Here is a 14400-nt window from a genome sequence, read left to right as displayed (position 1 = left end):
GAGACCGAAAAAGCGAACCATCAAAAATAACGATCATCCTTCGACCGTTTCGTTATCCTTTTTCCCATTCGGGTTTGTTTTTTTTTTCTGAGGAGATTTCAATCGTTTTAACACGCACTGTTGGGAATATTCGTTTCCTACAACCTCAAGCAGACCTTTGTTATCACCGAATTCAATCTTGAAATTTATTTCTCCCTCTGGTTGATAGGTCGGTTTAGAACATTCCTTGCCGCAGCAGACCACAATTTCAGTTACGTCACGATGAATCATCCCGAATAACGAACCCAACCAAAGATTTTTTTTCTGAAGAAAGGCAACCACCACCCGGTTGGTAATAAAGACGCGTCTCGGTCTAGTAGGCGTTGCAGCCAGGGTCGCCCGGCGCGGTTTGCTACGAAGAGACTCCTAGATGCTAGATAACAGATTCTCCGGTATCTTTGATTTTTATGGCTTTTGACACTTTACCATCGACCCAAAATTGTCGTGACACACTGCGCTTGGTCACCTTTGCTTTTGTTTTTGTTTAGAAGGTGATAATATCCCATGGCAGCAGTTAATTTATATGCCCGTTGTTGGTTAAATTAGTCAGGAATTTCCAGCGAAGAAGAAAGCCCTCTAACGAATTAACTTTATCTCGACAAATGCAGCCATAAATTCTTCAATTCGACTGAAACCAGTCAAAACAGAGTCCGTTCAAATGCATCGCGCCTAATGGGCTGCATTTATCAACACCCGGCCGCGCCCAGCAATGTGAAGATAGACTGGCCCACGTGCTTCGGCGTCGTTCCTAATTGGATTCGGAGAGGCACGAGCGATGTTTTAACGCCCTGCAAGTGGTTTCCGTGTTCGATTGGAATGCCCAGCAAGTAGTTCGAAATGGCAGCTCTCATGTCCAGCGGAGCACCACCCGAGCGACTGCAATCGTCTAGTCTAGAATAAGCCCCTCGGTCCATTTGCTCATATCGTCTCTAACCCTACCGCCTAGCTTACGTACGGCGCAGCTGGAAAAGTAAATATTATAAATTTCAATCCAACTTGTTTTTTTTTTCTGAGTTGATGCTTTCTAGAGTATGCACATCTCATTTCCCAAGGCGTGAGGAAATTCCATTAGCAACCGAGTATGGTCGGCTGTTGCTGTACTATGTGTACAGGGTGCCAACGGAAAATTGATACTCTCACAGCCTTCGTTTTCAAATATTGTAGAAATGTCAAATGCGTATTTGATACAATCTTCTGACGGGAAACTACTCATTCGTTTGAACGTCACCTAACCAGCGAACACCGAACTAAAACAGACTCTAGATCCCGTAGCCGGAATCTCATTAAAATGGAAACCAAATTAATCGAAACAATGACAGGCTTGCTCGGAACCAACTGAAATGTCACATTTTTTGGCTTTGGCAGACAGTTAGAGAAAGTTACGCACAAACTTCCAACCGTGTTTCACAGTTAAACCTTTTTTGATGGCAGTGTGGCAAGCAAAAATAATCTAAAAAGCAATATGGACAACTTTCCACAACACGATATTTACTGTAGTCGATATCGTGGTATATTATTGGCTATTTTATAACTACACACTTAAGGCCCAAACGCAATGTGGACGGAAGCGGAACGGAAACGGAAAGTTTGACAGTTGTCACAAATTACGCCAAGAAGCCTAATCGATGTCGATTAGTTAGATGAACTAGTTTTCAATCCGACAAGTAGGCTTACTCAGATCGGGCTTTTCCGTTGCCGCTGCCGTTCCGCTTCCACTGTCATTGCGCTTGGGCCTTTAGAAATAACTAATTTTCAATGTGACGGAATCCATTTTTGACATAAAGAATGACACGTAAACAAACATATCATGTAAAATTAAGTGCTGTGAGACTGAAAAGTTCGATATTCGACGAAAAGTACGTTTGATTGAGCTGAATGTGACGTCTGTTATTACTCAATTTTAGATATCAAGATATGTCTACAAGGTGATTACTACAAGCAGGGCCCAACAAAGTAACTTTCAATTGAAAATCGTCAACTGACGACGAAGCTGTCAGCCATCACTTTCAATTGAAAGTCATTCTGTGTTCTCTTTGAGCATATCCCCTTCAACATCAACAGAACCACTTTAGATCAGTTTTCATGCTGTTTGTTTTGGCTTGACTCTTGTTCATTTCGTCTTCCATTGTCAAATGAGCTTACTTTCGCATTGAAGCGAAGCTATTCGATTAAAATTTGCTCTGTTTCCTGTTGATTGTTCACTCGGTTCATTTAAGTGCATGCGCAAAAGATCTGTGCACGTGGATGTCGAATTTATCACTGTAGGGTGGTTTGTTTACCCATCAATATGTTTTTTTTAATCGGGGTGACGTCTAGAGTCCGGAAAACGATATGTGACGCCATTTTAAAATTCAATATGGCTTCCAGTTTAAAAAAATGGGAAATACTGATGCCGACCCATCAATATGGTTATTTGTGGAATCGGGGTGAAGTGAGGACCAAAGTTGATTTGCGATGCCATTTTGAAATTCATAATGGAGGCTTCCAGTTTAAGAAAAAGTGGGAAATACTGTCAAATACCCATCTATATTGGTATTTTTGGAACTAAGATGCTGTCTAGAGAATGAAAATTTAATTCCGACGCCATTTTGAAATCCAAGATGGTGGCTTCCTATTTCAGAAAAAAGTGGGAAATAGTGTCAAATACCTATCAATATAGGTACTTTTGCAATCGGCATGTCATCTAGGGATTGGAAATAGATATGCGACAAATCCAAGATGGGGGCTTCCGGTTCGCGAAAATGCGGAAAATACTGTCAAATACCTATCTATGTATATGGATATTTCTGGATTCGGGATGACGTCTAGAGAATAAAAATCGATATCCATCGGCATTTTGAAACCCATGATGGCGGTATCTAATTCGAAAAGTGGGAAATACTGTCAAATACCCATCAATATGGGTATTTTTTTTAATCAAAATTACGTCTGGAGGCTGAAAATCGATATCTTACGTCATTTTGAAATCCAAGCTGACGGCTTCCGGCTAATGTTCAGCTAATTCTGATGCCGACCCATCAATATGGATATTGACGTCTAGATGCTGAAAATTGATATTCGATGTCATTTTGAAATCCAATATGGCTGCTTCCAGTTTAAGAAAAAGTGGGAAACACTGTCAAATACCCATCAATGTGGGTATTTTCGATATCCCAGTGCCGTCTAGAGGCCAGAAACCAACGTTTGACGCCATTTCAAAATCTTACATGGAGGGTTTGAGTCAGAAAAAGTGTGAAATACTGTCAAATACCGATCAATGTGATTATTTTTGGAATCGGGGTGACGGTGGCTTCCAATTTCAGAAGAAGCCCTACAAATGGCGTTAAATATTGATTTCAGCTTCTACGCGACGTCTCCGTTCCAAAAATACCCAGAACTTACGGTGTTAAATACTTTTCTGAAACCCAATGGCCGCCATCTTGGATTACAAAATGGCGTTGAATATCGATTTTCGGCATCTACATGTCGTCCTTGTTCTGAAAATACCCAAATCTTAGGGTATTTGATACTTTTTTTTCTGAAACCCGATGACTACCATCTGGATTCCAAAATTGCATCGAATATTTATTTTTGGCATCTACACGTCGTCCCCGTTCCGAAAATACCCGTATCTTAGGGTATTTAACACTTTTTTCTGAGCCGGACATCGATTTTCTGCACCTTCGCGTCGTCCCCGTTCCGAAAATACCGATATTGTAGTGTATTTGAGACTTTTCCTGAGCCCGATGGCAGCCATCTTGGACTCCAGAACATCCGGACTACATATAATCCGGATGCCATCCCTATCGGCACCCGATATTATGCGTATACTATATTTTGATGCCCGAAGACGCGACGCGTGACAAATCGAATGAGCCCCGAATTGAAGTGAAAGTGGATAAAACGAAGGAAGCAGGTTTCGAGTCATTAATTGCGTCAATTGAAACAAGTCTTTGCTTCAAATGAAATGAGCTGATGCACTTGACGAACGAAACAAGCCATAGTCAAGTCATTTTTGACAGGAAGAATGTTCATAGTGACTCGATAACAAGAAACACTATGACTTCAATTGTTTCGAAAATGCAGAACCCTGGCTACAAGTACTGCTCGATCCCGATGACAATCAATGTGGCTAATTCAACAAGCACTGTAAACAATGAATAAATCCTGTTAATTTTGTGTTGCCACCCTGTATATGCCATTGACGCGCGAAGCAGAGATTCCTTCGTCAAGCGGGATGCGCTTTTGAAAATCATAATTTATGGATACGAAACGTAGAACAGAAGGAAAACTGCTCTCGGAACTGCTTCATTGGATCACAGTTCTGATTCGAGCGCGAACGAAGGGACGGGAAATTTCAGCTGGAGTTTTTCACTCAACTTTTTTTTTTTTTTGGTTGTTCGTTCTCAAACAAATAGGTTACATCGTAAATAAGGTTTAATCGAGAAAAGTCGTAAAATTGCACTCTGATCTAATTGGGGGCTGTGTGATTCATATATGAAAGAATGGGAGACACACACATCGCGTGCGTGTTTTCAACACACTTGAATCACGCAATTTGCCATGTGTTGCAGTCGTCCAATGTGTAATCTCAACTGTAAACAATCAAAGGAGGCGGCCGGTGCACTAACTTTGACAGTTTGCAAAGCATGCCATGCGATTTGTTTACACTTGGGATTATCTCTAGATATGTAGGTACGTGGTATGGCGCATCTGTAGGTTCTTTCGGCATCAAAGAAGCTGTACGATCCGAGGAGGAAGATGATGTAAAGGCTGACTTGGGGAGATAAAATAAACATCTCGTACCGTTTTGTTGCGTTGGTTACGGTAGCAGCGCGAGATTCTTAATCGCATGCGATGTGGGGAAAGTCGCCATAAAACGAAGCCAATTAGTCACACGGTTAGGTAAATAAATAGACCAGACACATTTTGTAAACATTAGGGGAATATAGGGTGGGAAACGGGATTTTATAATCGGTTTCGTAATGTTATAGTTGACAGCCGATCACTACAGCTTATGGGGTAAATCAAAATTGTATGTTTGTATTGTTAACTGCGATCTGTAGTTTGAGAAACGAAGACGGGTTGTGCATATTATAATAGTTGAACGATGTGATTTTTTATAATCTCATCGTATAAAAAATAAAGCTAATCTATCCTTGATTTATCAGGAGTAATTTGACTAATTTTCAAACTGGAATGTCACCAAATACCATTTGATACTTGAGACGGTTCTGAAACTGTCAAATTTACAGGCAAAGCAGCCCACTAGATCATTTCTAAGCATCAACAATGAAATGTCAAGGCTGGTTTGATTGATTGATTGATTTATCTTTATTAAGGTGGCTTTCAGCCTGAGGCTGGTTCGCCTCCAAGACTAGTTTGATGCAATTGTATAACGGGTAGCTGATAGATAGTTGGAACGCTACCTAACTAGCGAACACTCATCTAAAAAGCACCCCACCGAGAGAACGATGACTGTATTTATTATCAGATTATAGAATAACTGAATATATCACTAATACAACAACAACAACTCAAATACGATTTTCACCCATTGTATCTTTCCAGACCAATACGCTCACCGCAGATTTTCCAATCAACCAATGTGCCAAAAACTCAACCCCGGACCGAGTCCGACACCATGACCACCAGCAGCATACCCCAAGCAAATCGCGATCCATCCTAGTGCTAGCCACTACGTCACCGAGCCGCAATTACAAACCTCTCAACTCAGCGGAACGTCCATCCGTGCCGAAAAAACGCACATCCACAGCCACCGCCCTCAACTGCAAGGCTCGCATCTACAAGTGTATCAAGCGAATCCTGAAAAGGAACAACTTTTCCAAGGAGCAGAAAATTTATCCACAGCAGCAGCAGCATCAGCAGCAGCAGCATCACCAGGTGCAAGATAAATCAAAAGCTGTCGACTACCGAGAGATTAAAAGTTTACTGGAGAAGGAAAAGCCCCCGCTGGATTACGACGTTAACCTGGCCAAGTTTGTGGACAAACCAGCGCTGGTGAGTGTTTGTTTCAGGGTATAGTTACTACTGTAGACCGGTTAAAATTATCCATTTTGGTTCAATTCGATGATCCTTCCAGCTAATTTGGTGGCAACCTTGCTTAGGCGATCCCAGTAGGGAAGTGCACAATATGCTATCCTCACTTTATTTTCCCTAGAAAGGTGACAAATTAGGGTGGCTTGTTTATGAAAAATTGTCAACAAACCACCCCAATCTGCCAAATTTCTAACGATAAACCTGAAGGTATCCACCTATGGTGAGATCTGACTCATCTTACCTATTCAAATTTCAACAGAATTGCTCATGTTTGCATTTAGGGAAGACAAGTAAGATAATTCAAGCTGAACATTGCATTAGGTCCTAAGTAACATTGACAGATTCTCTTCGTCGACTTTCTCTTTGAATCCCTACGACCATGTTAAGACATTCCCAGGTATTTTCAGCGCACAGATCGAAAAAAGAGGTTTTTATCTAGCATGTAACGGGTGTTCAATAAAAAATGAGATTTTTTTCAGTCATATAGCTAGTAAATGAAAAAATTTCAACGGATTCAGTATTTTTATTAAAAACAAAATGTTTATTCTTCAAAAAAAACCTTAAATGCTAGATAAACATTTCAAAAGGTCCTATCAGCTTTGATGCATTCTCTTCGTCGACTTTCTCTTTTGATAACCATGGCTATGCATACTGATTTCGTGCTATTATTGCCAGTTAGTTTGATAAAGAATGTTCTTATTGAGCATCCAAAACGTCAAATACAACAGGGAATGTTTTTGCAGCTATGTTATTAACAAAAGAGAAAGTCGGTGAAGAAAATTGGTCAATGCAGATATGACCTCTTGAAATGTTCATCTAGAATGAATATTGGAGAAGGGGCCCTGGTCAGTCGTACGACGGAACTTAGTCACGATGATGGACGGCACTGAAATCATTCTAATTTTTTATTGAACACCCGTTAATACGACAAACACAACAAGAAACGGTTATGTGCTCAAGTTATTAACGAAAGAGAAGGTCGACGAAGAGAATCGATCAATGTTACTTAGGACCTAATGCAATGTTTAGCATGAATTTCTGAATTAAATGAGGGTAGAGGAAAAAAGGGCATAGTGAACAGGTGGGGCATAGTGAGCATCCTGCAGTTTGGTTCTGGATCTCTAGATGCATGAAACAAATCAACTGGTAGTAGGTTCAATATCATTATGATATTGATCCTACCACCAACCAATTTGTCCCGAAAGTCCAAGCTGGTGCACGGGATGCTCACTATGTCCATCTTACCCCTATGTGTCTGAACCTCTGAATCAGTGTCTGTTTTTCGAATTTACCCTCACACGCACTGACTGCCGCTTCTACCCAGTGTAGATGAATTGCGTTTGTTTTGAAAATCTTCGCTGTTAACGTACGAGTGAAATGAACAAATGAGTTCATTGTCCATCGATGAATACACGTTTGTTTATATTCATCAACGGTTTAGTTTCCAACCGAGAGGGACGACACATCTAAATCTCAATTCTAGGTACTCAACAAATCTCACACTAGCTAATCAATCTTCGAAAAATCATCTTTCATTTCTCGCATCTACTTGCATCGTGCATCATCTTTTTGCAGGAAATCTTCAAAATCGACATAAATCTTCTTTCTATCTACTCAGCGTGCGCGCAGCTAACCACAACAAAAAACAATTTTTCCTTCATCGTAGATAGAGTCGTCCCCCTCGTTTCCAACCCAAAATTTCCAAAATCGGAAATGATCGAGGGGGACGACTCTATCTACGATGCAGAAAAGATTGTGTTTTGCTGTGGCTAGCTGCACGCACGCTGAGTAGATAGAAAGAAGATTTATGTCGATTTTGAAGATTTCCTGCAAAAAGATGAAGCACGATGCAAGTAGATGCGAGAAATGAAAGATGATTTTTCGAAGATTGATTCGCTAGTATGAGATTTTTTGAGCATCTAGAATTGAGATTTAGATGTGTCGCCCCCTCGGAAATGATCCTCAAAAGCAAAAATATCAAATTCATTTTGCCATAAATTATTATTTTGAATATTATCCATCGCAGAGATTGAAACCTCGATGTTATCATCAATTCTGCAAAAGACAATAATTTTCCAATTTTAATCCGATCTGAAGGCCTGTATCCAGCTTTCCATGCTCGGTAATGGCGGCCTGTTTGTATGAATAAATGTATCCTTCACTGTGCTTTTTGACACTATCTGGATGTTCGAATTTCAACCCCTTCCCTTTCCCTCTCCCAGGAACAGAAGAAAATGGAACAACATACGCCCTCCAGTCAGAGATGCCAGATTTTTTTCTTTGCAATTCCGTAGACTTATTCAAATCTACGGATTTCTACGGTTTTTTTTTGTCGAACTTCGGATAGGTGATATTTACGTTAAATGATAAATCAATGAAAGAACTTTTGAAAAAATGGTTTCAAATTTCGATTTTTTGGAACCACTCTTACTAACACGTGCACACTCACATACGCATATGTAGATCTCGTTGAGCTTAGTCGATTGGCATAAGATACTCTGCCCTCCGGGTCTAACATCAAAAGTTGAAATGAAATTAGAATCTTCAACTATCAAAAGTTGGTTTTACAAGTGCTATTTATACTTTTTTTAAGAAATATTAAACAGCAAAAAGGAATATCATCCAAATTCCACTTAATTAATTTTGGTATCCATGACAGATACGTATTTCGACTACAATGTGCAGTCTTCATCAGTGTCAATTCCATTAAAAAACTTATCAAAACCTAACCCTCTGAAGTTCTCATCCTCTAGGTGAAAATTTCAAGATCACAGGTATTAAAATCTTATGGATACCAAAATTAATTGACTGGAATTAAATGAAAGATAACCTTTCTTCCTGTTTTATTTAAATCATTCCGATAACAACCCAATCTCATTGCTTCATTTAAGAAATATAAAAATACTTGGTGAATCAGACAGTTTGTTTGAGATATATTTGTGTATTTTATCGTTTTTGTTACATTTAGGTGTATTAAAATGATTTTAGGATAACTTATCATATCAAACAATAACAAATTAAACTTTGTTTAAAATTTGTAGAACATAACTGACATCTTCTTCGTTTGTCTGTGATTTAGTGACATACATTGCAGAGTTGAACTTGCTTCGCATGTTCACTGGGATTGAAACTGAGCTAGAAGTTTCAAGTGTTTTCAGCCAATCCTTTGTTCTTAATATTCCAACCAGCGTTTCGTTTGATAATCTGTCTGAAGAAAGTCTTGTTGAGGTTTTGGGCTGAAAATATTCGTTCAGCCGCCACGGAATAATGCGGTAATGCAAGAATCGCCTTCAGTATCCGCCAAAGAAATGGAAAGAAGAAATTTTCATCGTTTTTCCGCAGCTCAAGAATCTTTGTCTAAAAATCGTCAGCATTCCCAAGTAACATTACAAGTTTTATCGATGTTTCAAAGCATGCTACAAGTCTAAATCATGGTCTTCAGAATTCTCATAAAACCAAAATTGTTACTTGGGTTGTCTTCATCCGTAGCACCGATGTCTTTAAAGTCGAAAACTTGCAGCTCACTGAACTCATTATCGACTTGCTGCCAGTCTTCATTGTCAATTACGTTGTTGAAATGACCGAGTAGATGACCCAAACTAGTGGATTACTTAAGTTTTTTCGGCTCCAAGAGGGTTAGATTCCTGAATACCACGTTATCCAATTACAATCTTTTAAGCATTTGCTTAACCAGCTCCACATTTAAGCATAAACACCGGTTTTGAAATTCTGTAATGCTTTTCCTGTCGTATTTTACGGAGCTGATGAGGACTGATACTTTAACGCCAAAGTATATTTCACCCAATGGTTTGAAATCGTTGTTTTAAAATCTAAGCTCTTTCGGATTAGAAGCAGCGAGTAAAACTTGAGGTTTTACGAAATAGCCCAAGATTTGGTTTACTTTTCGTGTCAAAGTAGAGTGCATGGATATTATTTCTGGCTTTTCTGCTTGAAAAAGCTTGTTAATTTTATCGATAATCGGCAGAATTAAATTAAGCAACTCCAGGTACAGCTCGGTAATTGGGTCTTGTAGCACGTTTCTATTTTCGTTGCGTTGGAAAGCGAGCAAGAAAACGGATTACAAGTTGCAGGGGTGTATTTTACTTTATGCTTCTTTCCCTTCAGAATCATATTATACTCTAGATTGTAAAATTGGATTCTGAAGGGAGGAAACTAGTAAACTGACGTACACTGAATAAAAAAATCCGTAGAAACTGTACCAAATTCCGTAGATTTTGCCTACGGATCCGTATTTCCGCAAAAAATTGTCAAATCCGTAGATCTACGGAGATTTCCGTAGATCTGGCATCTCTGCCTCCAGTTAGTGTCAAAAAGCACAGTGAAGGATACATTTATTCATACAACAGGCCGCCATTACCGAGCATGGAAAGCTGGATAGAGTTCGAAGCGAAGCGAAAACCTCATACAAAATACTAAATTTTTCACCTGCGTGAAAAACGCAATTGGCAAATTTTTCACTTCGCTTTGAACTGTAAATAAATACGATCCAGCGAAATCGAATTTTGTGGATCGCATCTTTTTCGCTCACGTTAACTTTTTTCACGCATGCAGTGCTCGCGAAAAGAGCAGCAGCCAAGCGAAAAGTTGACGTTTCGAGAAAGAGCGTATCTATCAGATTTTCACTTCACCGGAGGTGTAAACTGCTCAATTTCGTTTCACATGAACTGTAAACTGCGAAAAAAGGAAACTGGAAAACGTTCCACAAACATTTTTTCACAACATGATTTTTCACGTGCTTCAAATTTCGTTTCGCCTCGATCTGTATACTAGGCTTGACTGAGAAAAGCAACATAACACGTTCCACAACGGTATATTTGTGTAAAACGAAAATTATCATTCCGCAGCAGTGGCGTCCCATAACCTCACTTTTTACCTGTGCACCAACTTTCAAAACCAGATTTAATGCCAAATTCATACTCGAATCGGTTGAAAAATACACTTAATCTTCTAGTTTACTCGATATCTATCCACTGCAAGCAATATTTTGATATTTTTTTTATGTTTTAAGAGTTGGTGCCAGGGGTTGAAACAGTTGACGTTTTTTACTACACTCGCTTCGTTGTCGTGCGCGACAGTCTGTTTGTATTCGAACACTTATGCTCTACCGTCGTCTCTCTCACACAACACGAGCGGTAGAATAACATTTGAGCTAAAATAAAATTATCAAAATAGCTATCATATGACATGTGTGATTTCGTTGTAATTCCTCAATTTGATGTAAATCAAACCATTTCTGATCAGAAATATTATTACTAGGACATCATTGCTTGCTATTTTCAGAATTCACACAAGCACATCATCAGCAGCTCCTATTATGAGAAAAACTAAAATACATACATTCGTGACGGTCTTCAGCGACAGTGTCGTATGACAGAGCCTGTCATACGACATTTTAGTTTGGTACTGTACTATGATAGCTTGCTTTGCAAGTGTCGGAGGCAAAGGCAGTCAATTGACGAGTGCACGGATGGATTTGAGTTCACTCACTCGACAAAAAGTGACACAACAGCGGGGCCCTGTTTACTAAAAATGAACACATATGTGTTCATTTTTAGTAAACAGGGCCCCGCTGTTGTGTCACTTTTTGTCGAGTGAGTGAACTCAAATCCATCCGTGCACTCGTCAATTATTACAGAAAATGTGTCGACTACCGTGACCGCTTACAAGACTGGTTGGTGCACAGGTAGATTGAGGTTAAGGAAACGCCACTGTTCCGCAGGATGAATATGAATATTGACATGACAACAGAACAGGCGATAATATCCATCTTTGAATGAACAAAAACAAATGTTGACTTCCAAACTCAGCGGTTGCCTTGATCAAGAGCATAGACAAGTGCACGGATGGATTTGAGTTCACTCACTCGACAAAAAGTGACACAACAGCGAGGCCCTGTTTACTAAAATTGAACACATATGTGTTCATTTTTAGTAAACAGGGCCCCTCTGTTGTGTTACTTTTTGTCGAGTGAGTGAACTCAAATCCACCCGTGCACTCGTCTATGTTATCATGTCAAAATTCAAATTCATGCAGGTAGTTGGTTTATCTTTCAAGGTTGCCATCATTTTCAGCTTATTTGAATGTAGAAGAAATTGCGGCTTTTAATTGCCGAGATTTGCACAACTCGACAAATAAGAGATTACTGAAAATCTCGGTTTAGAGTAAAATGGTGAGAAATTAACGCCCCTCTCCCCTTCCATCACGTTTTTCCTATACAGTACTTGTTTGCTAACTGGGCTAAAAGCGCAGCCCAGTTAGCGAATTCTACTCACTAACTGGGCTGCCCTGTTAAATGTCATAAAACACGGAGGGGAATTTCAATGGATTGTTAAATCGACGATAAACAATTTCATGTGCATTGAATTGAAACAGTGTAAAGTTTGTTACTGTAATTTTCACAGCATTCAAACTCGCGAGTTTAGAAAAGCTTAACGCTTTCGCTAATACCAGTTTGCAGTCTAGATTTCAGTGTAAAATTAAAATAATTTAAAAGTTATTTTAAAAGCCCCCCACAAATTATGACAACGAAATGTCAACTGGACTACAGCTCAGTTTACGAACGCCCAGCTAGCGAGCAAGTACTGTACCTAAAGCAGTACTTGTGACAGAATTAAGCACCCCTCTCCCTCCCCCTTAGAGCGGGACATGATATGTGCATCTCTCTCAGGAGAATTTCAAGGCATTTATGAGTAGAATTCAAAGATAATGCTGTGGATACCTCCATAGAGATTGTGAGGAAACTCAAAGAGGAATTCTGAAGGGTATATTGAAAGTTCTCTGAGGAATATTTCAGAAAAGACAATAAGCTGGTTATCTGAAAGTGAAATAAAAAAGATAATTTGAACCACTTTACACTTTTATCTCCATACATATAAATAATTAACATAACATTCCACTACTCCTTTTCCCGGCAGATCAAGAAAATTGCCCTGAATTTACTGAAATCAGCAGAAGATGAAGATCGCTCCCTGGTGATTGCCCCCGAGCGCCTCTCGGAGACCACCTCCATCCAGAGCGATCTCGAGCAGGAAGCCGAGTACCAGCGGCTGTGCGCCGAGTCGTGGTTCCACGAAAACCTCCCCCGGGACCTCTCGCTGGACCTGCTCATCAACCAGACACCCGGCAGCTTTATCGTCCGCCGAAGTTCTACCAAACAAGACTGCTACGCCCTCTCGCTGCGGGTACCCCCACCTGGACCAAAGATCGCACACTACCTCATCGTCCGGACGGCCACCGAAGGCTACCAGATCAAGGGTTTCCACAAAGAATTCACCTCCCTGCGGGCACTGATCGTGCACCATTCGGTCATGCCGGAAGCACTTCCCATTCCGCTCGCCGTACCGAGACCCGCCAATCTGGCTGTGAAAACCAAATGCGAGGACGACTACGACACCGTGTTCGATCTGTCACCGGAAACGACCCTCGCCTGAATTAGACTAGAATTAGCCGCATGTGCTCAAAACCTCTCCCGCCCCCCTACTGATCCCTTCTCAATATAATCTAGTATTTGGGCGTTGAGGAACTTTTACCAAATCCTTATTGTTACCTATATCGTGTAAGCTATTATTAACTTTACATAGAGCAATATAAATTATTTAACAGAAATTTTACCAGAAAGCCTGCGCTTCGCTTTTATTTGTGATCACCTTCCGACAAATTACTCCCATCGAGAACAAATTATACGCCCACTTGTGCGTGTTTTAAGCCACAATTACACCGACCAACAGACCAGAATCAACTCTGGCCCTTCATTAGCCAAAAAGACAACCCCATAATTATAGGTTTGTGCCATCACCGCCGCCGCCGCCGCCGCCACTGGCACCACCTTGATGACCACATATTTCCATTATTACAATCTAGGCACACGAAAAAAGGAAACAAACATGATCGAAAGCGGAAACCTTCAAACTAGCTAGGTAGGTTAGGTAGTTATTTTTTTTAATTTTTGGGAGAAATGAGATAATCCTCGAGAATGCAACCGCCAAAAAAAAAACCACCGAAGGCCTATTTAACCTCGGCTAACCTTTGCAAGTAGGTACAGAACACAGTCTTCCGGAGTGAGCGACTTTTCGGAACGAAGCAAATTTAATTAGTAACTGCAGACTTCGACTGGGCCGAGCACCAGTCATAAGCTTATGAATGGAGGTGCCAAGGTTTTCACCGGTATTACTTTTTCCTTGCATATTTGGATCCAATTGGTGGGACGTATGTATAGTAGGGTGAGTCAACTTAACAACCCCCTGTTACCCACTGCTTTCTCGATTTGTGTTGAGGTCCCCAGCAAATGTGCCAAATTGGAAC

The 14400-nt window shown here is 40.3% G+C and overlaps 1 protein-coding gene across 1 annotated transcript in view; it reads left to right on the top strand.

Moving 5' to 3' along the window:
* LOC135710145 (uncharacterized) overlaps window positions 1–13704 on the top strand; it is a 65219-nt gene extending 51515 nt beyond the window's left edge. The window contains exons 2-3 of the mRNA XM_065232655.1: window positions 5590–6039; window positions 13014–13704. Coding sequence (XP_065088727.1) covers window positions 5590–6039; window positions 13014–13529 — 966 coding nt within the window. The 3' untranslated portion in view covers window positions 13530–13704. The remainder of the gene's footprint in view (window positions 1–5589; window positions 6040–13013) is intronic.
* The last annotated feature ends 696 nt before the right edge of the window (window positions 13705–14400 follow it).

This window comes from Ochlerotatus camptorhynchus, unplaced genomic scaffold (assembly GCF_037179485.1).
Source record: "Ochlerotatus camptorhynchus isolate MF236.1 unplaced genomic scaffold, CSIRO-AGI_Acam_v1.1 ptg000370l, whole genome shotgun sequence".
NCBI lineage: Eukaryota > Metazoa > Arthropoda > Insecta > Diptera > Culicidae > Ochlerotatus > Ochlerotatus camptorhynchus.
This window is presented reverse-complemented; position numbering and strand designations above follow the sequence as displayed.